Source organism: Trichechus manatus, unplaced genomic scaffold, assembly GCF_000243295.1.
Source record: "Trichechus manatus latirostris isolate Lorelei unplaced genomic scaffold, TriManLat1.0 scaffold00155, whole genome shotgun sequence".
Lineage (NCBI taxonomy): Eukaryota > Metazoa > Chordata > Mammalia > Sirenia > Trichechidae > Trichechus > Trichechus manatus.
Window position 1 is genome coordinate 3126377 of NW_004444091.1, and position 26939 is coordinate 3153315.

General features: G+C 44.0%; 1 protein-coding gene across 1 annotated transcript in view; it reads right to left on the reverse strand.

The window, feature by feature from the left end:
• Positions 1–503: 503 nt before the first annotated feature.
• Positions 504–26939, reverse strand: part of NUDCD3 (NudC domain containing 3) — a 208249-nt gene continuing 181813 nt past the window's right edge. The window contains exons 4-5 of the mRNA XM_023740448.1: positions 25125–25268; positions 504–3271 (exon numbers count right to left, since the gene is read on the reverse strand). Of these exons, the coding sequence (XP_023596216.1) occupies positions 3041–3271; positions 25125–25268 (375 nt within the window). The 3' untranslated portion in view covers positions 504–3040. The remainder of the gene's footprint in view (positions 3272–25124; positions 25269–26939) is intronic.

The following is a 26939-nucleotide window of genomic DNA, read 5'->3' on the forward strand; positions in this document are numbered from 1 at the left end:
ACTACCCCTTCAGGCTGCACTCTGCGCCCACGCCACAGGACTCCAGCACCGTCTACAGGAACGAAGAGGAAGCCACAGCAGTTGTCTGGGGCGGACACCCTCCTGTCTTAGTGGCGCCATGACTACCAGTGAGAGTGTAAGCACGACTGGAATGTTCTTGGGAGAAGGTAAGAGTAAAACGGCTGGAGTGCCAGCCCCAGAGGGACTGCTGTGTCTGCCTCATGCCTGGCTCCTAGAAGGTGGGCCCTTGGAGGAGGGGAGACCCAAGAGGATTCTAGAGGGTAAAGGATTGGTGGCAAAGAAGCCCCAGGGGCAGGAAGAAGACAGAAGAGAGTAAGGAGGGTGGGGTGAAAACCCAAGAGGTGAGGCACAAGGAAAGAGAGGAAGGGGGTGGGCGAGGGGAGGGGTGGAGAGGAGGAAGAACACGGAAGGGCCGTATGCCTCAGCAGGACACAGAGCACAGGGCACCTGGAGCTCCCAGGTGTGTTCCGAACTGCGACAGCGCTGCCTCCTGGGCTGCTTCCACTTTCTAGGATGAATATTTTGGCACTATCGGTATCTTGTACAACAAGCAGGGATGGATTTTTAATTCAGACTTTTAAAAAGTTTAAAAAAAAAAAAAAGCCAATGTATGGTTTGCCATCAGAGGGCACTTGAGAGGCTCAGAGACAAAAAACCACCAGTAAAAAAGTACGCATTTTTGAACTGAAAAAGACAATGTGTTTTGTGAGTTCAGTGGAGAGGCATTCTTGCTTCTTACATCTCACAGCTTGAGCGTTCGCAAAGCTCACCAGTACCACAGCTCAGACCACAGTGAAACATTAACTTCCAGCATTTCTCTCCATCAGAGTCAGGGCCACCTGCTACTTGTTCCATCTCAGTGTTTGAAAAAGTGCCCTCTGCTCATCTGGGGAAGGTGCCAGCAGAGTCGCCTCCCTCGGCACGCGATTCACTTAATGGCACACAGCACCTCATTTTGGAAAGACAGCTTTTCAAGACTTCATTCTAACCCAAATGTGACCATGAGCGTTTATGCTAATATCTGTAAAAACTGCCCAGAATCTTCTCAATACAAGGGATTCTTTCCCCCAAAGATCAACCTGTGACTGTATCTCAACCACTTCTGTGGGCACAGCACTACACTTGGGGATAGTCAGTGCCAAGTCCCATCACCTCTCTGTGAGCCTGTCTCCTCTTCTGTGCAGCAGGATGACGCCTCATCTCCAAGCTGCAGTGAGGATGATGAGGAAACGCTCATGGAAGCCTCCTCAGGCAACAGGTGTGCAAAAACTGGTCTCTCGTCTTGACAGCCACAAACAAAAGCAGCTCAGCTGGGTTGTAACTGCGAGCAGCCGGCCTGCTGTCTGCATGAGCCCGGGGCGCTGCATCCTGAAGTTCTGATCCTAGGTGCTCGGCCACTACGACAGAGGTCACTGTGACCTTTATCAGGATATGGAACAGCCAAAGAGGGTCCTTCAGCGTTCCCAAAGAGTCAACACCAGACTAAACCTCCAGGTCTGCAAGCCCATGCTGGTAAAGCAGCCAAATGAGAGGAACATTCTTTCATAGAGACACCAACCTGTGCAAGGTGCAGGGTAGGACAGGTGATGGCAAAAAGGTCTGTAATCAAATCAGGGTTCAAATCCCACCCCTGAGGCTTACTAGCAGTGGGACCTTGAATATAGGATGTGACCTCAATTTCTCTATCTGTTAAGAAAACACACTCTCATCTCAGGGGTGTTGTGAAGAGTCTGTGAGACAGCACTCATGACAGGGTTCATACGACACCTGACCAGTAGGAAGTGCTTAATAATGCCCACGTCATGCCAGGCGCGGTGGTGGCTGGGAGTGGCAGCCTGATGGGAAGTGGGGATGACTGGCAGCCCTCTCCTCAGGCCTCCGAGGCCCTCGCAGGCACAAGGTGGGGCTGGCTTGCACATCTAAGATCTGAGCAGAGTAAGGCAAAGACAGTTGGCCAACAAGTGAGCTGTGTGTGAGCAAATGAGTGAGGTGAGCTTGCAATCATCCAATGGTGGACTTCCTGGGGTGAGATACTGGCAAATAAGCCAAATACATCACAAAGTCGGGCACTTGCAAAACGAACTGCAAAATGCAAGAATGTGATGGCTTTCTTAGGGGCTCTGGGTTCACTACACAAGGAACAAAAACTTGAGACTGGTCCAAAGCCCCAAGGACTCCAAGCCCTTTGTCCCAACTCAGACTCACGAGTCACGCATTTCTCACCACCAACAGCTTATGTGCGACACTAGGAGGCTGAAAATAATGTGAGGAGAGAAAGCAAGTATATCTGTATGTAATTAATTGCTTTTTTGCCACTGGCAGTCTGCTCGCTAGCGCAATGCCAGCCGGACACACGCCTTCTTCTGTTAAAGACTTCCTCCCACCTCAACACCGCTGCCCTGGCCTGGCATGAGACAGTGCCTGCGCCACGGCCACCGACCTCTGGAAATGCACATGGAAGCTCTGCTGATGTCCCACTAGCAGGACCTTAACTGATCTGTGGGGGCTCTGCAGAAGGCAGGCTAAAGGCCACAGTAGGTCCAGAAATCTCTCCGGACTGCTCAGAGTCAGTAAGGTACTCAGATTCCCAATCCTGGTTTGAAGCAGCACCCCGCTCTCAGCACCCTTCATGGGCCCTGCTAGCTGGGGCTCTTCTGTCCAGGCTTGAGGCTGTGACAGGGAGCGTCAACGGATACGTGCCCATGCATGGCATGGTCAGACGGCCACGTGGCTACCTGAGTCAAGGGCACTGGAGACCACCCGAGCTGTGCAGCTGGAAAGAAGGACAGAGAGGCAGCCCCTCAGCCTGCAGGCCACGGGGCAAGGCCATGCTGCTCTGCTCAATGATTGGCTCCTTGGCACAGGGCCCAGCTCTACGCAAACCCTTCCTCCCAGAGCTTCACCTGTGCCCACGATGCCCTCACATCCCAGCACCCCGCCAGCCCAGCCTCTCCTCTGTCTTCTCGCCAGCCTTCTGATATGCAAGCAGAGGAAGCCTGTGGTATCTGCCTGGCAGGCCTCAGAGTGCCTGGCTCTCCTGGGCAAAGGCTGAGGGTCCTACCAGCTCATGGCTCTGCGGCTTGCCCTGTAGCTTCTGGTGGTAGTCGAAGGTCAGCCTGTCCAGGACAGCGTGCTCCTCCTCATCCACGGTGGCCATGGAGCGCTCCTTGTTGATCTTGTCGATGTCGATTTGCTCCTCGCCCTCCAGGATGGCACTCCACCAGTACTCCCCCACCTTGTTCAGGTTCACCTAGGGCCAGAGTAGAACACAACCTGAGCCCTCGGGAGAGGCAGCAGTGATGGTTGCAGAGCCTCAGCGAGGGGACAGCTCTCGAGGGGAAGCCAGGACAGACTCAGGGACCCACCAGTCAGTATGCGAAGGGGCGGGCAAGCAGCCGGTAGAGCACTAGGTGGTCAGAGGTTCAGGCCCTGAGCACCCACTCAGAACAAGTTCCGCTAGCCCAGGGAGGGTGGGCTGGGCCTTCAAGAAGATGCTCCAACATGCTAACAAGCGTGCGGCCTGTGCAAACACACCACGGTGACAAATTCAGAGGCTGGACAGCACCTATGCAAAACAGGGAGGAGGAACTCAACACCCACAGGCCTCTCTTCTGATGGGCAACTCCTTCCTTTCCACCAGGCTGGCAACTGCTACGGACGATGGCAGCCACATCGACCATGTCACCACACACACCTACTTCCCACTGCCAGCACCAAAGACCTTCACCTGTCACCCAGCCCCAGCCACTCTGAGCCACTTCTGACAGAGAAAGCAAGTTTTCCAAAAGCCCCTCCTTCCATGTCAGGGGGAAGAATCTGGCTGCCTGAGCTGACACACCCTCACCTGCTAGGCACCTGCTCCTGTGCTACCACAGCCTTCCCCAACCACAGCCACGGAAAGCCTGTCCCCACACACGGGCTTCCTTCACCATCCTTCCTGCCTGGCCAGGCCCTGCCGCCCCACCTAGCTCTGGTCAGCCACCTCCTTATCTGAGTCATCTCTTTCTTGCCTCTAAGAGCAGGAGTCAGTCTCGGTAATTTGGGACCTGGCTCCAGGGGACAGACCTGTCAGCTTGAGGGTTTAACCTGATGTATGAGAGAATCTCTTGGGGTTAACCTCATACCCCAGACTGCATCTCCCCAGGGCCAAACTGGCCAGACATCCTGGCCTCACTCCTGGCCTGCTGGCTCCCTGCCCAGGGCCAGCCCTGCCACTCAAGGGGCCTGGTTACCACCAGGAACCACACTGCAAGGCTGGTCCCAGCCCCCCTCCTCCGCTCCTGCCTGCGCACTAAGGTCCAAGCCTGCTTTGGGGCTGAGCCTGCTCAGGTACCTCTGCCAGAGCCTGCATTCAAACTCATTTCCTGGTTAAGGGAAACATCACTCACCTGAGTCTTGTGATGCATTGCCGGGGAGCTGAGAATCTCACTTCCTTACCACAAAAATGGAAAGAGAGTGAAACCGAACCATCGGAAGCCAGAGCAGAACACCAAAGGCATTGCCCAGTTTAGTGGCCAGGTGCACAGAGGCCAACTCAGCCAGTAACAAGGACCTCAAGGTGACCAAGGTGACACCTGTGGTCACGGCTACAGCTCCCTGGAGGGAGTTCCCCATTTCCCCTGCACTGTCCACTTTTGGATGGGGACAAAACAGCAAGGTGGGGAAGTAAAACAGAAACCACAGGCAACCAGCGAGAGAGGCCCTCCCTCACAGACACATAGCCACAAGGAGAGCACGAGTGGTCAGCTGGGTAAAACCTGCCGAGGTAAATTCAGAAGCCCCAGCCACAGACCGTGACAGTCTCTGCGGAGACGGAGTACGTGCCCCCCCAGGAAGAGCCCTAGAGACCCAGATGTCACCAGCCCCTGCTGTCTCCTCCTACTCTCTGGCAACAATTACATTCACCCTAAAGTGCACACGGGCTTTGAACCAGTGCTGCTAACGAGGCTCCTTCCACCCTCCACCACCTCTAAAGTCCTGCTGCCAAAGAATCAACCAGCCACTTCAAAAAGAGCACGTGTGGCAGCCTCTTACTCCTTTAGAATCCCCTTGGGGAGGAAGCAGGGCTCAAAATCAAAGTTCACGTTCAGTCCCTGAGAAGTGATTTCAACTAATTAAGGGGGTGGGGTTGAGGAGGTGCATGAGGTCATATAACAGAAAGATTTTCAGAAGTGGAAAAAGCAAGACAAAGAATTGCAATCATGACATTAACATCAGCATCTCAGCACATTACCAAAACAAACATCTCTCAACTTCTGGTTTCCGTGGAACAGATATGAGGAATAAAGAAAAGACAGGGTGAGCTGGCCAGCTTTTCAGAGCACCTAACCCTTCCCAAGAACACCAGTTCCATCAGATAAAGTCCAGGTAAGGGATTCCTTCTAATCTGCCACTGCTGCAGTTTAAATTTAGGCTAAATTTTCCGTTTCCAGACACTCTGCTTAGTTGGTCACTGACTGCACCATTTATTTGTAGAGTGGAGACGTGGCCCTCAGAGCCCCCGTGTAGAGAACGGCAAGCCTCTTTACTGAGCTGCAGACCTCAGGCCAATGCAACACAAATCTCCCACGTGGGAACTTCATTCTATTTTCATAACTCTAGGAGAGATTTCTGAGCTCCTTACAGATGGTAAATCGATGGAAAGAAGAGACCTTTTACATTTACTTTACTTCCATCTTCATCAATAATTACCATTTACTGAGCTCTATGCACCGTGTACTGTTAATACTCACAAGCCCCTGTAAGATATACACTATGCCCCTGGGAAGCTCTGTAAGGACCTAAGGTTATGGCATCAAGTGGCAGAGCAGTCTACATGCCAATGTGAAAGCCCAGCTTCCCTGTGCAGGACACCATAGCTGGGTGAAGGGGGTTGACCCAAAGCCATCCTAGAGACTCTTCTTTTTGCTCGTGGACCTTTTTACAGCCCACAAGCCAAACCCAGGGTTTTATGGACCAGGTAAGGACATGTGAGCCAGGCTGAGGGGCACCATAGGGCACAGCAGGAGAGATGATAGGCTTCACTCTGCTTGTGCTCGTGTCCAGAGAACAAACCCACCTGTGTGATGCACACCCCTCCAAAATCAGGAGGCCCGGCACCACTTTCTGAAGGTTTGTCCTGAGCAAACTCTACTACGGCCATGGCAAACACCCTGCCTCATGTGCCTTCCAGTCCTCCTTCAATTGTGTTTCTCATCTATCACCTCTGCACCTGCAGTGGGCTGCCTTTCAGTACGGCGCTCCCTGCCCTGGACTCTGCCAGTCTCTGCACAGCAGCAGACAAGGTCTCTTCTACAAAAAGTTCCTGGGAAGGCCCTGAAAATACCAAGGTAGCATCTACAAAATTTTAATAAATATTTACTTAGTACCCTTAGAGTATCTTCTACTACCCTAATTTCTAGGGATGAGTCTAACAGTAAAAAGAACAATATTAATAATAGTGCTAACATAATAGTTACTGTAAACAAGGGCATTCTAAAACCGTCTTGATGGGCTTTCCTCCTCTCTCTGCAGTCCCCCTTTGGAGACATCCCCATTCCTGCCATTCTGTCTCTCCTCTCTGTGCACAGAGCTCCCAGACATCGAGTTCCAGCGCTTTTCTCTTTCCCAAACTCAACTCATTGGGTTTTTTTTTTTTTGTTAGTTGTTTTAATTTTTTTTTATGGCTCCATGACCCAGAAGTCTTTTAACTAAGACGTTTCTTTATGCTCTGAATTTTTCTCATATTCTACAAACTGGTTTAATTTGTAACCGCTACTGCTGTCATTTTTACATTTAACCATTCTTCTTGAAATAATACTACTGGGTGGCCTAACCTTCAGAAATGTTGATGGGTACAGAGAACACACGGTCTTGTCAGGACCACTTCTCTTCCACACCCCAATGCAGAACGTAGCACCCAAAGGATACAGGGAAATGTGCTCTGAGGGAGTGCTAATGTTTCTGAAGGAATCCATATCTAAAAATAACATCCCTGATAGAGTAGTCTGATTATCTGTTTAACGTTGGTTTTTGTTTCAACATTTGTTACTTTTCTTAAAAGTCAGATTTATGGGAGTATAAGTTGCACATAGTAAAATGCACCTTCTTAGGCGTACACATCTATGAGTTTTGACAAACACAGTCATGCAATCACCATGACAATCAAGCTTCAGAATATTTTCATCACCCAAAGAGTCCCCTGCTTCCCTCTGCAAGCAGCCTCTCGGCCCACCCCAGCCCCTGACACTGGTTTCTGTCCATCTAGGTCCTCCTTTTCCAGATGCCATGCTGGTGGAATCACACAGCCTGCAGCCCTTTGTGCCTGGCTTCCCTCTCTCAGCCATGCCGACATGGGAGTGTCTCAGGAGGGCGCCCTCTGCCGCTCATCAGTGCTCAGTGTTCCAGCATCCAGGGCATGGGCCTCCCACAGTCTGTCCACCCTCCACCCGCTGACAGATGCGGGAGTTTCCAGACTGGCGATTATGTGTAAAGCTGCTGAAAGATTTACATACAGGTCTCTGAATGGACCTATGTCTTCTTTTCTCCTTGGTATACGCCTACGAGTGGTCATGTGCTAAGTGCATGCTGAACTTTATAGGAAACTGCCAAACTACCTTCCAAACAAGCGGGACCATAGTGTGCCCCCCCACCCCCACCCAGCAGTGCATGAGTGCTCCAGTTACCATATGTCCTCACCAACACCTGGTACTTTTTTCTTTTTTTTTTTTTTTGGGGGGGGGACCATTCTAATAGGTATGCAGTAGTCTCTCACTGCGGTTCTAATTTGCATTTCCTTAATGACTAATGATGTGGAGCATACCTTCATATGCTTATCTGCCATCTCATTTTTTAAAAACATTTTATCTGAAAATAATTTTAAAGTTACAAGAATAAAGCAAGTACAAAGAACACCTATACACCCTTCTGCTAGATTCACCCCCTATGCCATATCCTTCTCTGAGTACATATGTAATTTATAATGTAATGTCATACAGTATTTTTTCCTGAACCATTTAAGAATAAGTTGTATGCATCTTGGCCCTTTCTCTCTAACACTTTGGTATTTCCTAAGAATAACGAAGTTCTTTTATATAGCCACAGGAAAGCTCACATTTGAACAATACTTTAGTCTACAGTCTAATCTACCATTCATATTCCAGCTCTGTCAATGGACCCAATCATGACCTTATCTTGTTTCCCCTCCAGCCTAGGATCCATCACTGCACAGTAGCTGTCATGTCTCCTTTAATCTGGAACATTTCCACAGCCTTGAACTTTTTTAGGGTTTGCCTGGGGTTTCCTCCTGATCAATGGCAGGGTACGCACTCTCAGTGTAGGCGCTGGTGTGACCTTCCTGGGGTGTCATACCTGGAGGCACATGATGTCCACATGCCCCTCACTGGGGAAGTGCATTCTGATCACCTGGGTAAGATGCAGTATGATTTCTCCACTTTATAATTCCTGTTTTATCCCTTTGTAACTTATAAGCCTCTATGAAGAGACACTTTTAGACCACATAATTTCTCCACATGAAAACATCTCCCTAGGTTTAGCATCACTGAGTACTCTTACCTGACCCAATCTTTACCACGAAGAATGGAGAATTATTATTTTCTATTCCAGTACTCCCTCTGTATTTACCAGCTGGCATTTGAGTTTTTATTAAAGCCAAGAGCCTGCCCTTCCCCCCACTAGTTAATGTATTTATCCATTTATTATCAGCACGGACTCCTGGATTCTCATTTGTTCAATAACTTACAATTCATTACTGTCCTTACTTATTTTGGTGTTCAAATTATCCCAGATCAGTCAGAGGAAGTCCCTTCAAGCTGGTGCCTGTGGCCTGGTGACATGCCCCATCATTTCTTTGGGCACTTCCTTACTTTCCAGCATAACAAGATGTTCCAGATTCACCTTTTACCTACCCTGTCCTAGATCTAGAATAAACTGCTTGGAAGAATGTACAGACTGCTGGTTGAACAGTTTTCCCAAAATGTCCTCACAGAAACTTCAAACAACATGAATAAACTTATCTCAGCATCCTCCAACCTATGCCAGATGACTCACCAATATTTATATCCCTTTCCTTCCTTAGTAACAGAACCTTACTTCTATTCAGGGAAGCAATGTGCCAGCTAAAGAATACTTTACTTGCAACTACTCTGTTTCTTGGCCATGTGATCAAGTAAAAGTTGTCAGATAGTACTTCTGGGAAGTTACCTTGAAAACAAGGACTTCTGAGCACTTCTGGGAAGTTACCTTCAAAACAAGGACAGATAACTGGGGTTTGTTCTTCCCATCTTCCCTTTCCTCTATCCAGCTGCCACACAGGACGAGGAGAAAGCCTTGTGGATGCAGGTTCCATGCCAAGGATAGAAAAGCAGCAAGACAGAAGGACTTGAAAGTCCTGAAGACACTGTTGAAGCTAGAATACCACCCTAGTGCTGCTCATCTCTGGACTTGCTTTTCTGTGACAAAGAACTTAACAGTGACCTCTGCTTCCGGCTATAACAGAGTAAGTGGCTCCAGATCTGCCCTCCCACCATAAAGAACTAGAAAATAACTGGTCAGATAGTGGACGACAGCCAACACTGACTATGATCTCTAAAAGACAGGAAACAAATGAGTTGAGCCCTATGATCTCTCCGGCTTTTGCTTGGAAGCAGTTTTTGTACTGGGGAGCGAAGCAGAGCACAGACAATCTCAGTGAGATGAGATGGCTGGGGTTTGGCGAGCCTGAGAGGGTTGGAAGTTGTGGGGTCAAGCGCTAAAGACAAGGGAGTTACCCAGAGAAAGAGTCAGAGAAATCTGCAAATGAAGTTCCCTTGAGTTTATGACTGAATATTAAGTCATACATAGATAGGGTGAGACTCGACAAAACCAGTCAAAGAATAACAGGGAAGCTATAAGCAGAACAGTTCTCAGGGCTAACACAGGACTAACAGATATTCAAGGTCTGACTAACTGGACTGGAGAGTACTCACTGAATACTCAGAACATTCAACAGAGACTCAAGAAGGGTCATACTTCTTGTAGCAGAATAAACTAGTCTTAGAGTAAAGGCTACTCTAGACCCACCCTAGCAAAGCTTAAATGTGAGACTCAAAAAGATCAAGCTCATCTGCAATTAACTGAATCGTCTGTCAAAACAAAGCCCAACACTCCACAGAGAAAGATGACAAAACTCAGCACTAAACGATGTAAATTCACAACGTCAAGATCACATAAAAAATTGATAGGCAGGGAGGAAGCAGGAAAACGTGACTCATATAACTAGGAGAAAAATCAATTAATAGAAACAATCCCCAAAATGACAAAGAACATGAAATTAGTGAACAAGAACTTTAAAGCAGCTATTACAAATATGTTCAAGGAATTATTTAATACGGCCCTTCTAGCCATAGTCTTTGTAACTCCTACCAAATGACTGGGTTGGACTATGCAAACAAGGTACTTATGGCCCACCAAGGGGACTGGATAGCTTGCTAAATAATGTAAATAAGGTGCATGGCACTCTTATGGAGGGGTGGGACCATGCAAATAAGGTGTATGTAACCCTAACAAGGGGATTGGTCAGTTTTGCCATCCCGCTAGGCTTAAAAAGAGACACAGAGAAGAGAGAGAGAAGAGCTGTAACATGGAAGACAGTGAGAGATGGCAGCATAGCACTAAGGAAGAGCAACAGCAGCATGAGACAGCAGGAACTAGGAGACCGGTGTGAGACAGCCGTGGTGAGGCTTGCCGACCCATGGAGCTAAGAATTATAACACTTGCCTGAGAAGGTCCCTAGCATGGCCTGTTGGCAGAAGGCCCCCAGCAGAATCCAGTGGCAGAGGGCTAGAAGAAGCTATCCTGATCAAGGAACTGTGTCCTGAGTTGTTTTTGTTACTTCCAAGTGCATCCTGATCCCAAGTTGTACTCCATTACTTCCCTAATAAAACACTTAACTGTAAGTATGGTTCATGAGCTCTGTGAGATGTTGCAGTGAATTACCAAACCCAAGAGGAGGCGGGGGGGTAGCTGATGTTAGAGATGATAGAGTGGTACAGCAGTTTGGAAGAGTTGGACATTTGGGCCATCTTTAACCTTTGCCTCACGGGAACCAGCTTTGTGCTGATACTTATAAGAGAAATTATGCATTTAATATTACAAAGCCTACAGCAACATAAAAAGAGACATAGTCCAAAAGCCTACAATGGAGATACAATGGAATTCTAAAAAATACTCAATTAGTCCAAAACAAGGTGGAAAATAGGGAAAAGAAATACAAATACATGGGGCAAATAGAAAGCAAATATAAAAATGGCAGATTTAAAGTCAATCATGGCAATAATTCCATTAAATATAAATGGTCTAAACATGCCAATTAAAAGAAAAATATCATCAGACTGGATTAAGAGGCAACACCAAATTAATAACATGCTGTCTACATGAAAGAGACTTTAAATATAAAGACACAGATAAGTAAAAAGTAGAAAATGAAAAATGATATGCTATGCAAACTCTTAAGCAAAAGAAATCTTAAAAAAAAAAAAAAGCTTTAAAAGTGACTCTATTAAAATTAGGCAAAGCTGATGAAAACCCAACCAAACCCAGGGCCATCCAGTCAATTCCGACTCATAGCGGCCCTACAGGGCACAGGAGAACTGCCCCATAGGGTTTCCAAGGAGCTGGTGGATTCGAACTGCTGACCTTTTGATTAGCAGCCATAGCTCTAAACCACTGTGCCACCAGGGCTCCACATTAATCACAGTTATTTTAAATTGCTTATGTGATAATTCCAAAATCTCTGCCATGTCTGAGTCTGGTTCTGATGCTTGCTTTGACTCTTCAGACTGTTTTATTGCCTTTTACCAAGCCTTGAAATTTTTTGTGATAGTTGATGTGTCAGGCAATAGGAAGTGAGGTAAATGGCCCTTTAATGTGAGGTTTTATATTTATCAGCTAGGAATCAGGCTGTGTTTACTTTTTGCTGTAGCTATTGGTCTCAGAGACTAGAATTCTCTCATGTCCTTGTTTTTGTCTCCCTTTTGTCTTTGGGTTTTCCTAGAGACTCCTTAAATAGGGACTGAGGCTTGCAGTTCTTTCAGCTGTAATACCATTACTACACAAGAGCCAACTGATGTGGTGGTAAGGTGTTGGGGGGAAGGGAAGCACTTCATAGTCCTGTAACTAGATCTTAGTCTATAACTAGATCTTAGTCTCTTAGTGATCCTATGTTCCCAGGCTGCAACCTTCACAACTAATAATACACAACTGATTTTTGTGTGTTGATCTTGTGCCCTGCAACTTTGTTGAATTCATTTATTGGCTTTAGTAGCTTTCTTGTAGATTCTTTGGGATTTTCTATATATAAATTAGATAAGCTAGATAAAACTGCTAATGACAATTTCCTAGAAACACATAACCTACCGAAAATAACCTAAGAAGAAATTTAAAAATATATACATATTAACAGACCTATAGTAAGTGAAGAGATTGAATCAGTAATAAAAACTTTCCAACAAAAAAAAAGTCCAGGGCCAGATGGCTTCACTGGAGAATTCTACCAACCATTTAAGGACTTAACACCAACCCTCCTCAAACTCTTCCGAAGAATAAAAGGGATGGAAAACTTCCTAACTCCTTCTATGAGGCCGGCTAGACATCATAAGAAAACTATAGACCAATATCCCTTAATTAAGAATTTTGATGTAAAAATACTCAACGAAATACTAGCAAACTGAATCCAATAGCTTATTAAAAGGATTATATATCTAAGAGTGGTTTAACGTAAGAATATCAATCAATGTAATACATCACATTAACAAAATGAAGAAAAAGAACCACATATCATCTGGATTGATGCAGTAAAAGCATTTGAAAAAATCTAACACCTTTCATGATGAAAATACCCAGAAGACTCGGAATAGAAGGAAATTTTCTCAACATGATAAGAGGAATGCATGAAAAACCCACAGGTAAGCTCAAACTCAATGATGGAAGACTGAGAGCTCTTCCTCTAAGATCAAGAAGACAAGGATGCTCACTTACACCACTGTTATTCAATAGTGTACTGGAAGTTCTAGCCAGAACAAACTGGCAAAAAAAAAAAAAGAAAAAAAACACAAATAACAGGCATCCAAGTCGGAAAGGAAGAAATAAAACTACCTCTATTTGCAGGTGACATGCTTCTAGATATACAATCCACATCCCCCCCCCCCCCCAAAAAAAAAGAAACCTACTATAGCTAATAAATAAATTCAGCAAATTGCAGGTTACAAGAGTAACATACAAAAATCAGTTGTTTCTATACACCAGCAATGAACAACCTGAAAAGGACATTAAGAAGGCAAAAGGACCTAAAGGAATAAAATGTCTAGGAATAAATTTAACCAAGGAGGTCAAAGACTTGTACACTGACAACTAGACATTGCTGAAAAAAATGAAAACCCACTGCAGTCAAATTGATTCCGACTCATAGCAACCCTAGAGGACAGAGTAGAACTGCTCCATAGGGCTTCCAAAGAGCGGCTAGTGGATTCGAACTGCTGACCTTTTGGTTAGTAGCCAAGCTCTTAACCACTACACCATCAGAGCTCCAAAAATAAAAAATAAACCAAAATAAATTTAAAGAAGATCTAAATAAATGAAAAGACATCCTGTGTTCATGGACTGGAAGACTTAATATTGTTAAGATGTCAGTACAACCCAAAGATCTACAGATTCAATGCAATCCCTTTTAAAGTTCCAACAGCCTTTCTGTAGAAACAGAAAAGCCCATCTGCAAATCCATATAGAATTGCAAGGGGCCCGTAGCGAAAACGATCTTGAAAAAGAAAGATAAAAAAGGAGAACTCACACTACCCAATTTCAAAACATACTATAAAGGTACAGTAATCAAAACAGTGTGGAACTGGTATAAGGACAGGCATATAGACCAACAGGATAGAATTAAAATCCAGAAATAAACCCATACATCTATGGTCAACTGATTTTTGACAAGGGTGCCAAGTTCATTCAATGGGGAAAGAACAGTCTCTGCAACAAATGGTGCTGGGATAACTGGATCTCCATATGCAAAAGAATGAGCTGGACCCAATCCTCACACCACATACAAAAATTAACTCAAAGTGGATCAATGACCTAAATATAAGAACTAAACCATAAAACTCTTAGAAGAAAACATAGTGGTAAAGCTTCAGGGCCTTGTTTTTGGCAACGGAAACTTAGATATGACACCAAAAGCATGAGCAATAAAAGAAAACAGATAAATTTCATCAAAACTAAAAGCTTTTATGCATCAAAGACTTTATCAACAAAGTGAAGAGACCACCTACAGAATGGGAGAAAATATTTGGTAAACATATATCTGATAAGGGTTTAATACCCAGAATATATAAAGACCTCCTACAACTCAACAACAGGAAGACAAACAACCCAACTAAAAAATGGGCAAAGGACTGTCTCCTGGTGGGGAGGAAATAATGTCTCTCAACTGATCGCCAAAGAAGATATACAAACGGCCAGTAAGCACATGAAAAGAAGTTCAATATCATTAGTTATTAGGGAAATGCAAACCAAAAGCCCAATGAGATACCACCTCACATTCATTATGATAGCTATTATCAGAAAAAAAGAAAATAAACAAGTATTGGTGAGGATGTGGAGAAATTAGGATCCTTGTCCATTGCTAGTGGGAATGCAGAATGATGCAGCCACTGTGGAAAACAGTCTGATGACTCCTTAAAAAGATAAACATAGAATTATCATATGACCCAGTAATTCTACTTCCAGGTATACACCCAAAAGAACTGAAAATAGGGACTCAAACAGACACTTGTACACCAATGTTCACTGTAGCATTATTCACAATAGCCAAAAAGCAGAAACAACCCAAGTGTCCATCAACAGATGAATGGATACACAAAATATGGTATATACATACAATGAATATTACTCAGTAATGAAGAGAAATGAAGTCCTGACTGTGGAAGGGGCAGTTCGAGCACAGCCTGCACCTTTCCCTGTGACCCACAAAATGAACCTTATACTTAGGACCAGGTATCTCAACCTGGCTTCTTGAACAGGTTGAGAGTGTGGGCTGACCCCCTGACCCAGGGTGTCTTGACCTAAAACACTCCCCGTAGCAACTGGTGGGCTATCATCACATCCCTCCTCTCTTGCCCTGAGCACATGTCAACATTCCCAGGAACTGCTTAGCTAGGTGTGTGCATTGGTTGGCACCTGGACAAATCCACTTCTGTATCTGTTCCTGGAATGGAGGGAATGATGTCTCTCAACTGCGGCACAGAAGGGTGAGCACAGACCATCAGCCCTGCACCAGCTGTGGGGAATCACCCACTGGCCATGGGAGACTGGTGCCCACAAGTAAAGCCGACCTTGCTCTGTCTCTTCCCTATGTGATTAAAGTGCTGTTCAACTGCCTGTGTTTGTAAATTGTGCTTTCTGCTGGCAACCCCAAACCTTGGCTCGACAGTAATACGTACTATGTCATGGAAAAACCTTGAAAACATTATGTTAAATAAGTCAGACACAAAGGGATAAATGTTGTATGATTCCACGTATAGGAAATATCTAGAATAGGTAAATTCATAGAGACAGAAAGTGTACATTAGTGACTATCAGGGTCTGGGAGGAACTGATGAAGAAGTACATAAAGTAATCCATAATGCTGGCTCACAGGCAAGGAAAGACTGCAAAGAAAGGCGGGAAGACAATTCACCAGTGAGGAGATGCAGAGAGTAAACCACTCCATGGAAAAATGTACACTTTCACTAAAAAAACAAAAAGGAACAAATTTAAGGTATCCACATAAATTAGCAAAAATAAGTTACAATGAAAAAGTCCCATGCTGATTTCTGACCTCCAGAACTATAAGATAATAAATTTGTGTTGTTTTATTTTAAAAAGAAAAGGTCCCATGCTGGTACAAGAGTTTCTGTTTTGGGGTAAGGAAAAAGTTTTGGAAAAAGACAGTGGTGGTGGTTACACAACATGATGAATGCAATTAATGCCACTGAACTGTACACTTAAAAATGGCAAATTTTATGCTATATGTATTTTACCACAGTAAAAAAAATTGATATTAAAAAACAATTTTTAATTGGTAGGGACATGAGGATACTAGTGTCACATCACTGGTGACACTGCACAAATGCTTCATCTTTCTGGGGAGAACCCACTGCAAAATAGCTCGAGAACTATAATTACCCAGTAATTCCACTTTGAGAACTATAACTTAAGGACGTTAAGTTAATGGGGTTTTGCAATTTGTTTAAAAACACTGACAGGATTCAAAAATCAGCCAACAACCTAAATACACTACAGTGAGTTTTAAAGGCTAAGAAATAAAGGTATAATTCATAACAGAATACTCCACACCTATCTCACTTATTTTAAATGACTTGTGTGTAGATCATATCAGTATCTGAAAATGTGTATATAGGACAGCATTAACTAAAAAACCATGTCACACGTAGTTATGGCAACCATCTAACACATATATGTGTACATCAGCCACATGGGCAGCCTGGCGCACGCCCCCACCCGCCTGCTGGCCCCCTCCTTCGACAGAGGAGCAGAGGGCTGGCCCTGTGATGTGACTGCAGCCACCCACAGCAGTGAGGGGGAGAGCCTGCCACCTTCTTAACTTGCGGAAAAAATTAGGACAATGAGAAAGCTAACCGCTCGGTGTAGTGACTGAATGAGGCAGAGGGGAAGAAGAGCCATGGTTGTTGCCGTGGCTGATCGTACATCTCCATAACCAAGAAAGGAACTTGCCTGAGAGTCAAGAAGTCTCATTTAACATTCTGAAGAGTGGGAGGAAAGTAGGGAGGGAGGCAAGAACTGTCACACGGTTTTAGCTGCCACCCCTGCCTGCTTCAAATGCCTGCCCTGGTGCACCTGACATGGAATCCATGGCACAGGGGCAGAGGGAAGGGGCCTATGGTGGAAAGGGGCTGGTAAGCAAGTGGCATGTTTGGATTCGACTGCTCGACGATTAGGTTGGAGACTTCAACCAAGGACTGGTAGTGGTGGGGACAGGCGTCTCTGCAATGAAGCACCAGTAATAGCAGCCATACATCTTGAATGTCACTCCTCTTCTCTCACGTGGCCCTGTCAGCAACGCTGTGACCTGAGCCCTTGGGTTAGTTTCCTGTGGCAGCTGTAACAAACTACCACAAACTGGGTGGCTTAAAACAACAGAAATTAATTCTCTCACAGTTCTGGAGGCCAGAAGTCTGAAATTCCACAAGGTGCACGCTCCCTCAGAGCTCTAAGGGAGGCTCCATCCCGGCCTCTCCCAATCTTCCCTGCCTGTGACCACACCACTTCCATCTCTGACTCCACGGTCACATTGCTTCTCTTTGTGTCTGCGTCTTCTCTTCTGTTTGTCTCAAATCTCCCTCTGCCTCAATCTTATAAGGACATATGTCACTGGATTGAGAGTCCACTGGCATAATCCAGAATTATCTCCTCATCTCAAGACCCTTAACTCAATTACATCTGCAAAGACCCTTTTTCCAAATGAGGACACATTCACAGGTTTCAGGGGTTGGACTTCATGATTACCTTTTGGGGGACCTTTTTCAGCCTACCACAGCCCCTCTAGAACAGGGCTCCTGACTGATTTTCTTAATTATCCCCAGCACCCAGCACCCAGCACATGGTGTGGCACTTAATGATAAACAATCAATAAACACTTGAAGATCAACCAGATTAAGTTTATCAACCCCCTTTGCAGGATGAGACATGGAGGCCCAGCAAAGCTAAAGATATCACCCAGAGCCAGGTGGCTAGTAAGTGGCAGAGCTGGGACACAAAGCCAGGTCTTTAGATCTACCTGTAACTGCTCTTTCTGCCTCCAAACTCATGGGAAATGTTTCCTTTGGCTACAGAAATCTGCCTTGTATCACATAACAGATGCAGTGCTAAAAAGCAGAGGGCCAACAGAATTTTCATAATCAAAGCAGTTTACTCGCTGATTTACAATATTATCTCAGATATGTGATTAGAAGATAAAATTAGCCACCAATATTACTCAGCAAGTAGGAGAAATGAAGTCTTGATACATGCTACAGTATAGACAGAACTTGAAGACATTAACCTGTTGCCGTAGAGTCAATTCTGACTCATAGGAACCCTACGGGACTGAGTAGAACTGTCCCATAGGGTTTCCAAAGAGCGGCTGGTAGATTTCAACTGCCAACCTTTTGGTTAGCAGCTGAACTCTTAACCACTGCACCATTAGGGCTCCTTTCAAGACATCATGCTGACCAAAATAAGCCAATCACCAAAGGACAAATACTGTATGCCCTCACTTATATTTAAAAAAAAGACAAGAAAAGGCAAATGTTCAGAGACCAAAGTTTATTAGTGGTTACCAGGGGCAGGGGGGAGGAAGAAAAGCAGGGTTAACAGTGATGGGAAAATCTCACTGATTAAGGGTAGAGCTGCACAGCTGATTATTATAATTGTTCTCAATAAGTTGTACATGTGTAAAAAGCTTAACTGGCAAAAGTTCTGTGATAGATATATTTACAACAATGACGGGAAAAAAAAAGAGTAGCTGTTAAGGCTGCTTATGTACAACCAAACACCTCATGGATTTGGTTCCTTGGTTTGGTGGTTTAGGGTCATGGTTTCATGGGACACCCCAGTTAATCTGCCTAATAACGTGTTTAGTGCTTCCGTTCTACCTCCTAGTTCATTGTGTAGTGCCTGGGGTATTAAAAACTTACAAGCGGCCATCCAAGGCACAACAATTGGTCTTTATTTACCTGGGGCAACAGAGGAAGATCAAGAGTCAGGAACAGGAGGAAGATGTGGAATGTGCAGCTGATTGCCTCCATGAACAACTGCCTCCTTTGCCATGAGACCAAAGGAACTGGATGGTGCCCGGCTACCATTACTGAACACTTTGATCAAAGATTCCATAGAAGAATCCTGATCAAAGAGGGGAAAATGTAGAACAGAATTTCAAATTCTCATGGACTCTAGACTTTCTAGAACCACGAAGGGTGGATGAACCCCTGAAACTACTGCCCTGAGATAATCTTTAAACCTTAAACCAAAAAGATCCCCTGAAGTCATCTTAAAACTGAACAATAATTCAGTTTAACTATTAAAGAATGTCTGCCTTGAGCAATGTGCTCTTGTAAGAACTATCTATCTATATGGGATCAAACTGACAACAGCAACTCAAAAGATTAGACAGGAATCTTAGGGAGCAGTGAGTTTGTATTAATGAAGGAGACACAACTAAGAAAAGGCGGATGAGAATGGTTGCATGACTCGAACAATGTAATCATTGTCACTAAATTGTATATGCAGAAATTTGATTTGGTGTATGTTTTGTTGTGTACATTCCCAACAACAACAGCAAAATAAAATTTAGAAAAAAGAAAAGTTCAACACAGGACTACCATATGACCCAGCAATCCCAATCCTAGGTATACCCAAAAGAACTGAAAGAATGCAAAAAAGAAACCTGTACACCAATGTTCATTGCTGCACTATTCACAATAGCCAAAAGGTGGAAACAGCCTAAACGTCCACCAACAGATGAATGGATAAACAAAATGTGGTATATACATAAAATGCAGTATTACTCAGCCACATAGAGAAATGAAGTCCCAATATATGCTACAACATGGATGAACCTTGAAAATATTATGCTGAGTAAAAGAAGTCAGTCATAAAAGGATAGATACTATATGATCTCATTTATATGAAATAGGTAATTGTATGAAAAACGTACCTTATCTTGGTTACTAGGGGTGGGAGGGAGAAGGGGAAGGAGAGTCATTGCTTAGGGGACACTAAGTTTCTGTTAATGGTGGTGGAATAAATGGGAAAAGGACAGTGATAATGGTTGCACAACATGATGAATATAATCAATGTCACTGAGTTATACACGAAAAATTGTTGAATTGGCAAATATTCTGTTATATATATATTTTTACTATAATAATAATAAAATTCATTGGCCCAAGTTGAGAGATAAAAACATACATTGGTTGGTTCAAAAGCCTATGGCAAGAACTAGTCGTGCCCAGCTACCACCACTGAACATTCTGATCAGGAACACAATTGATGAATCCTGATAAAAAGGGAGAAAAATGTGAAACAGAACTTCAAATTCTTAAAGAATCCAGACTTACTGGACCCACTGATACTGGAGGAGTGCCCAAGACTACGACCTTGAGTTGCACTTCAAATCTTGAACTGAAACTATCCCCTGAAGTCACTTTTACAAAGAGTAAAGATTGTCACCCTTGAGTATTGCATTAAAAAAAAAAATCAACATAAGACCAATTATCAATATAAGACCAATATAAGGTCAACAGCTATTTTAAAGCATAGATGAGAAGGTTGAGGGGCAGGGAGTTGAAGTAAATGGAAGTGAAACAACTAGAACAGAAATAACAAGAATGCTGACACAATGTGAAGACTGTAACCAGTGTCACTGATCATTATGTCTGGAAACTGTGGAACGGGAACAGGTTTTGCTGCGTGTATTTTCACCAAAAATAAAATTAAATAATGATGTTTAAAAAAAGAGTCAAAATGGTTGCTACGTTCTGGAAACACTGAATGCAAGAAATTTGTAATGTAAATGTAAGAAATGTAAAAATTAAGAAATCAGTGTACTTTCTTTTATGAATGTTATCCTTTAATTAAAATGTTTATGTAAAAAAAAAAAATGCTCCCCCCAAATCACCAATAAAAAATTAAATCAAGAATGCAAAAACCCTATAGATCCCATAGACAGTAATGTTACTGTAACACAGCAAGAGGGAGGTAGAGGCAGGAGATGCCTCCCCATCTTATTAGACAGTACACTCCAGGTGTATACCTCAGGGGTGGTGGGAGGAGGGTGCGCTGATAGGAAGGCTATAGGAAGAGGATTACTGATGCTCTGAGTGATTCCTCTTTTTTCACTTTATTAACAAGTGGTGAAGCTGCATTAGAAACGCAATGCCATGCATGCACCAATGACAAAACCAACTCTCAGAGGACATGGGAAAGCACCTCTGCAGGATCTGCAGTTATGAGCGACATTTTCTATCCTGACTCTGCTAGAGTCCGAGGAGAGTACACACAGAACCTGCTTTCACAGGACACAACATGTTCACCTCAGTCTGCAACTGGTTTTGCCTTTTTTTTTTTTTTTTTTTAAATTCCTGGAGTAGCAGGTGCTTGGTAAAATCAAACTAAACAAAAACTAAAAGGCAGCAAGGGCACAGGTGAAGACTGGAGTAGAGCAGAACACAGAACCAAGGAGGGACATTTACACAGCAGCCTGGCAAAGACAGGGAGCTCCTCAGCCCAGTGAGAAGGTGGAGAGAAGGGCACATGGCAGCAGAGGTCTTTCTGTGGATCTCCAAGCGTGGAGGCACCAGGCATGAGAGCCAGGGCAAAGACTGCAGCTTGCATCCTCTCAAGTCACAGATTCGTGCCCCCAGGCTCTCCTCAACAGGCTTAACGAGAAGAAATAAACAGTCAGCCCTAGCTGTGAGGCTCGGGGCAGCTCGGGCGGGACGTGCCTCAGTGGCGCGTCACATACCTCTCCCACTCACCTTGCTGGGTGGCTGCACCTTACACATTTACATGACGCCTGCCAACTCACACAGAGCCAGGCCTTGCCCGGGAACTTGTGCTCCTTGGAGCACGGGACAGAGCACGATGGAACTGGGTAGCCGGGATTCATGTTCTAGCTCCATCCCTGGGCACACCACTTAACCTCTTAAAAGAGACCCGATGTCCTCATTTGCAAGATGAGTTTGCAGAGAACTGAAGAGCACTTAAGAGTGCCTGGCCTGCAGCAGGTGTTTGAATACGTGGTGGTGATTTTTAAAGACTTAAGGAATTGGTCATTAGCCATACCTACCATTTATAATAAAGTGTACAAAGCACAAAATGGTACAGCTGTTGTGGAATACAGTGTGGTGGTTCCTCAAAAAGCTAAAAATAGAACTACCATATGACCCAACAATTCCACTTCTAGGTATATACCCAAAAGACTTGAAAACAGAGATTTATACACCAATGTTCATGCAGCACTATTCACAACAGCCCAAAGGTGGAAACAACCTAAATGCCCATTGACAAATCAATGGATAAACAAAATGTGGTACATACATATAATGGAATATTACTCAGCCAATACGAGAAATGAAGTCTTCATACATGCTACAATATGGATGGAGTTTGAAGACACTATGCTGAAGGAAATAAGTCAATCATAAAAGGGCAAATATTGTATGACTTCATTCATATAAAAAGATAAGAACAGGCAAATGTATAGAAACCAAAGTTTACTATGGTTAACAGGAGCGGGAGGGAAGGGGGAAAAGGGGGCTTATTGCTTACAGAGTACTTAAGAGGTTAAGTTCAGTTTATGGTGATAGAAAAATCACATTGCTTAAGGGTAGGGTTGCACAGTCGACTACTGTAATTGCTGTCAATAAGTTGTACCCCTGTAAAGCGTTGAACTGGTGAAAGTTATGTGATAGATATATTTACAACAATGACCAAAAAAAAGCTACTGAGGCTGCTATGTACAACCAAACACCTCATGGGATATGGTTCATTTCGTTTGGAGGTTTAGGGTCATGGTTTCATGGGACATCCCAGGTAATTGGCCTAATAATGTGTTTAGTGCTTCTGTTCTCAAAAGCTTGCAAGCAGCCATCCAAAGCACAACAATTGGTCTCTATTCACCTGGAGCAACAGAGGGAAGAAGGAGAGTCAGGAGGAGAAGGATGAAAGGAATGTGTGGCTACCTGCCTCCATGAGTAACTGCCTCCTTTGCCATGAGACCAGAAGAACTGGATGGTGCCCAGCTACCATTACTGAACATTTTGATCAAAGATTCCACAGAAGAATCTTTATCAAAAGGAGGAAAATGCAGAACAGAATTTCAAATTCTTAAGGAATCCAGCCTTAAGAGGCTGGACAAACCCCTGAAACTACTGCCCTGAGATAACCTTTAAACTTTAAACCAAAAATATCCCCTGAAGTCTTCTTAAAACCAAACAATAGTTTAGCTTAACTAGTAAAGGATGCCTGCCCTGAGCATTATGCTCTTTTAAGATCTATCTATATGGGATCAAACTGACAACAGCAACTTGAATGATTAGATAGGAACCTCAGGGAGCAGTGAGTTTGTGATAATGGGGGAGGAACAACTCAAAAAAGGAGGGCGCCAATGGCTGCACAACTCGAAGAATGTAATCACTGTCACTGAATTGTACTTGAGGAACAGTTGAATTGGTCTATGTTCTGTTGTGTATATTCTCAACAACAACAAAAAAATAAATCATATTTTAAAAAGTGTGCAAAACACATATACAAAAAATAACATGGCTTTGGGATGTTCACAGTTTGGGATTATCCAGTAGTCAGAGTCACTTCTATCAATGAAAATCCTTAAGAGGCAAGCTGTATAGTAATAATCACATTTTTTAGATACAATGTAAAATGAAAGGAATCATCATGATTATAAGGCCAACGGGTTCCAAATACAGTGACTGTAAACCTCCAGCTACTAAGGCCTGATGTTCCTATCCCGGGCAGGGAAGCAGATTTACAGCACTTACTGACTTCTCTGTGAAGACAGCTATACAGTAAAACAAGACAATCTTGCAGAAGCTGCTCTACCCCATAGAGAAATATGTATTTGTGGATAGCGTGGCTATCATGTCTGGAATAGCGGAAAGAGAAATCTGTGTTCTCTGGAATTTCTATGCATGCCCGACTTGCCTCAAAGTCACCTCAGCGTGGCCCAGGATTAACTCCATCTCCAGAGCTGGATGTCAAGACCAGGTATTAAGGAGTTGTCCCTGCCTCTGGCAGGCACTAACGGAGTACTCCTTGTCCAAGTCCTTAGCCTGAGCACCTACAATCACAGGGTGCAGCCGGAGCAGAGCCATTGCAGGCATGAAGGGCTGGCCTGTTTCTCAGTCATCACTGGTGAGAGAGGCCCCTGCACCTACTTCCCAGCCCCAGAAAGAAAAGCCCACCTCCACAGACGAGAGCATTTTAGAAACTGAAGCAAGTATGTTCTTTCTTTGTTGCATATTTCTACACATGCAGAGTATATCTGTAATAAAATTTTGAAGCCTTTAAGTCCAAAGCTTTTCATCTTTATCATTTTTACCATGATAAGCACCACTGTAGGAGGAAAGAAGAAACAAGTCAATCCAAAATATATAGTTTCAATTTCTCTGCGTGGAGCCTCCCCCTGGGTGCTAGAGTGTAGCCACTAGCTACTAGCAAGGTTCATGAAGAAAATGGAGGGGAAGAGGCTATTGACAGTTGATGTGTAAGCTATTCGTCTGGATTCATACCTTAATCCGACTGTCCCAAAACCTCAAGCTCTCTCAGCCAGATACTAGGAGAGGAGAGCCCCTCTGTCAAAGAAGCTTGTTGTCTGAACTAACTCTATGCCCTCTTGGTTAGCACCTGTGAAAATTCAACCTGCCTTTTAATTCTTAACATTTATTTATTTTTGCCTTACATGTAACCATGAATCACTGGAGAGTAAAACTCTTGAGAGAGAACAAGAAAAAGTTCTCTGGGATTGAGCAAATATAAAATGCTTCGCTTCACCATACCCACACTCTTGGGACTAACTGGGACCTCTTTTGTGTGGCATTTTTGCTTCTCCTTCCACGGATCTTCTCTGTGGTCATTATGTGTCCCTAGGTCTGAGCTGGTGCACAACAACATTTTACTCTCTGGGCGTAAAGACAGAATGTTTTTGAATCTCAGCTGATCATCTCTAGAAAACAATGAGGACCACTGTATTCAAGCACCTTCTAAGTTTCTAGCTGACAACAATTCCAAATAAAATAACCCAGGAGGTAGGACTCTGAAGAGCACAGGCCAGAAAACGCAACAGTAAGAGTCTGCTCAGGAGGGCTACAAAACTACACTCTGAGCTGTGTGCAAAACGCTAAGGGAAAAACGTGTCTGCCCCCAATTTCTAAAATTAATGACCTCACTACTTGAGTGTAAAGTGATTCCTTGGTCCAAGCGGCATCAGAGTATGTTCAAAATTTATCTGGAAGCTCTCTATACAGATACCCAAAGAGGAAATATATCACACTTACCAAAACACACTTCCCTGGCTCGAGGCTCCAGAGAGAACTCTCGGTGTTGATCTTATGTGTGAGCTTCCCTTCCATGAGGACACGCTCTCCATTTTCCTCCAGCACCGCCACTCGGATGAAGTCACTGCTAAGGTCCACTGAGACCTATGAGTACAACAGAACAAGACTATTTTAACTTGTGAGGGTGATAACCAGTGTTCTGTAAGGTGGAAAGGGCAATGATGGTGCCCAAGTTACCTGATCGCACACTTCAGAAAGAACAAAATAAAGCCCAATTAGAGGGGTCATCAGGCATTCCTGACTAAGAAAATCATGCTAGCCTAATTTACACTCAAAGCACGCTGCAAATTATCATTTCCTTTAAGTAAGTGCACTATAAAATCTTTTCAACATACATACTGATAAAGTAAGGCACTTGGTTTTCTACTACCAAATTCCTTTCTTCTCCTTCAGTCAGGTATGACTTGGTTCTGGCTGACAGACGTGAGCCATCATGGGTCGGTATAGGTCTCAAGACCATGGTCTGCTCCTGCCACATTTCCTCCCTTTCTGGCCATCTGGACCCTGCCATGCCCAGCCTGGGGTGATTATCCTGGATTGCTCACCCAAGCACCATGGCATAGGAGATGAATGCAACTTCTTCCCTCGAGAAGCTACGTCTCTGTGTGACTACAGCTTAGTCTTTAACCAGAATAAAAAGATTAACTCCTTTGATTTTTGTACTTTGTTTTGTTTTTGATTTTTAAGAAACCAAGTTGGAAACCATTCATCCTATAAGACTCAGCTCAGCCACTCATCTCTATGAGATATTTTCCTGGGCAGAGCCGGGCTCTCCTTCCTCACTGCTCTGGGAACATCCATTCCCTGTTGTACACTCGTCTATTTCCACAACTAGACTGTGAGCTCCTGGGGAGCAGCGATGCTCTTCATACCCCTGCATTCCCAGCCACTGGTCTCCAAAGCAGGGTCTGTGTACTCCAGGAGGTTCATAGAATAAGTAACTGAAAGGGAAAGAAGCAGAACTCCTGTTTATATTTCATTCCAGTTATTCTTTGCAAATTCTAAAATCTCTGTGCTTTATAATATGCAAAACCTTTTTATAATAGTACTTGCATAATTTATAAATTAAATAGATAGACATAGTGGAAGCAAGTACTTGATTTTTTTTTACTAATACATGTGTGGAATCAAAACAGCTTGGAGACTATTCTCCCATGTCACATGGCAGGTATTCATTAAATGTTTATAAAATAATTGAAAAAAAAAGCCCCTCAAAGTTATAGAATTTCAAACAGGAGTTTAGAGTTTGCCAATGAAATCTGATACTGTGATTTAACTATTTTAGATATTCATAAATAAAAGGGGGAGAGGGAGGAATGATGTGCCAGAGTCGCTACAGTTAAGGGCTTTCTAAGTAAAAGATGAATTCCTGTGCTGTGACCGGGAGGGGAGGAGAGAAGATGACAAAGGGGCTGCCTGGGAGGACAGTGGCCCACTCGGCAGACACAGCCCTGCCTGGTGCCCAGGGTTCTGCTGCAGAGCACTCAAAAGCCACGGGATTGCACAACCCCACGCTTTAAAATGCAGACTTAGGGCATGTTCTCCAGTGAGACTACAGTTCCAATTTATACTGAAATTTCATGGAAGGATTTACTATAACGAAACATTTTACTTTGCTGGATTTTGTAAAGTGACTGCTACAACCAAGCTTTTCTTCCTGCCATCTAACAGCAAAAGAAATACAAATAAATACAAGCTCATTCCTGGATGGATTTAGACAAACAATGGGCTAAATCATGTTTCTCTAAACATTAA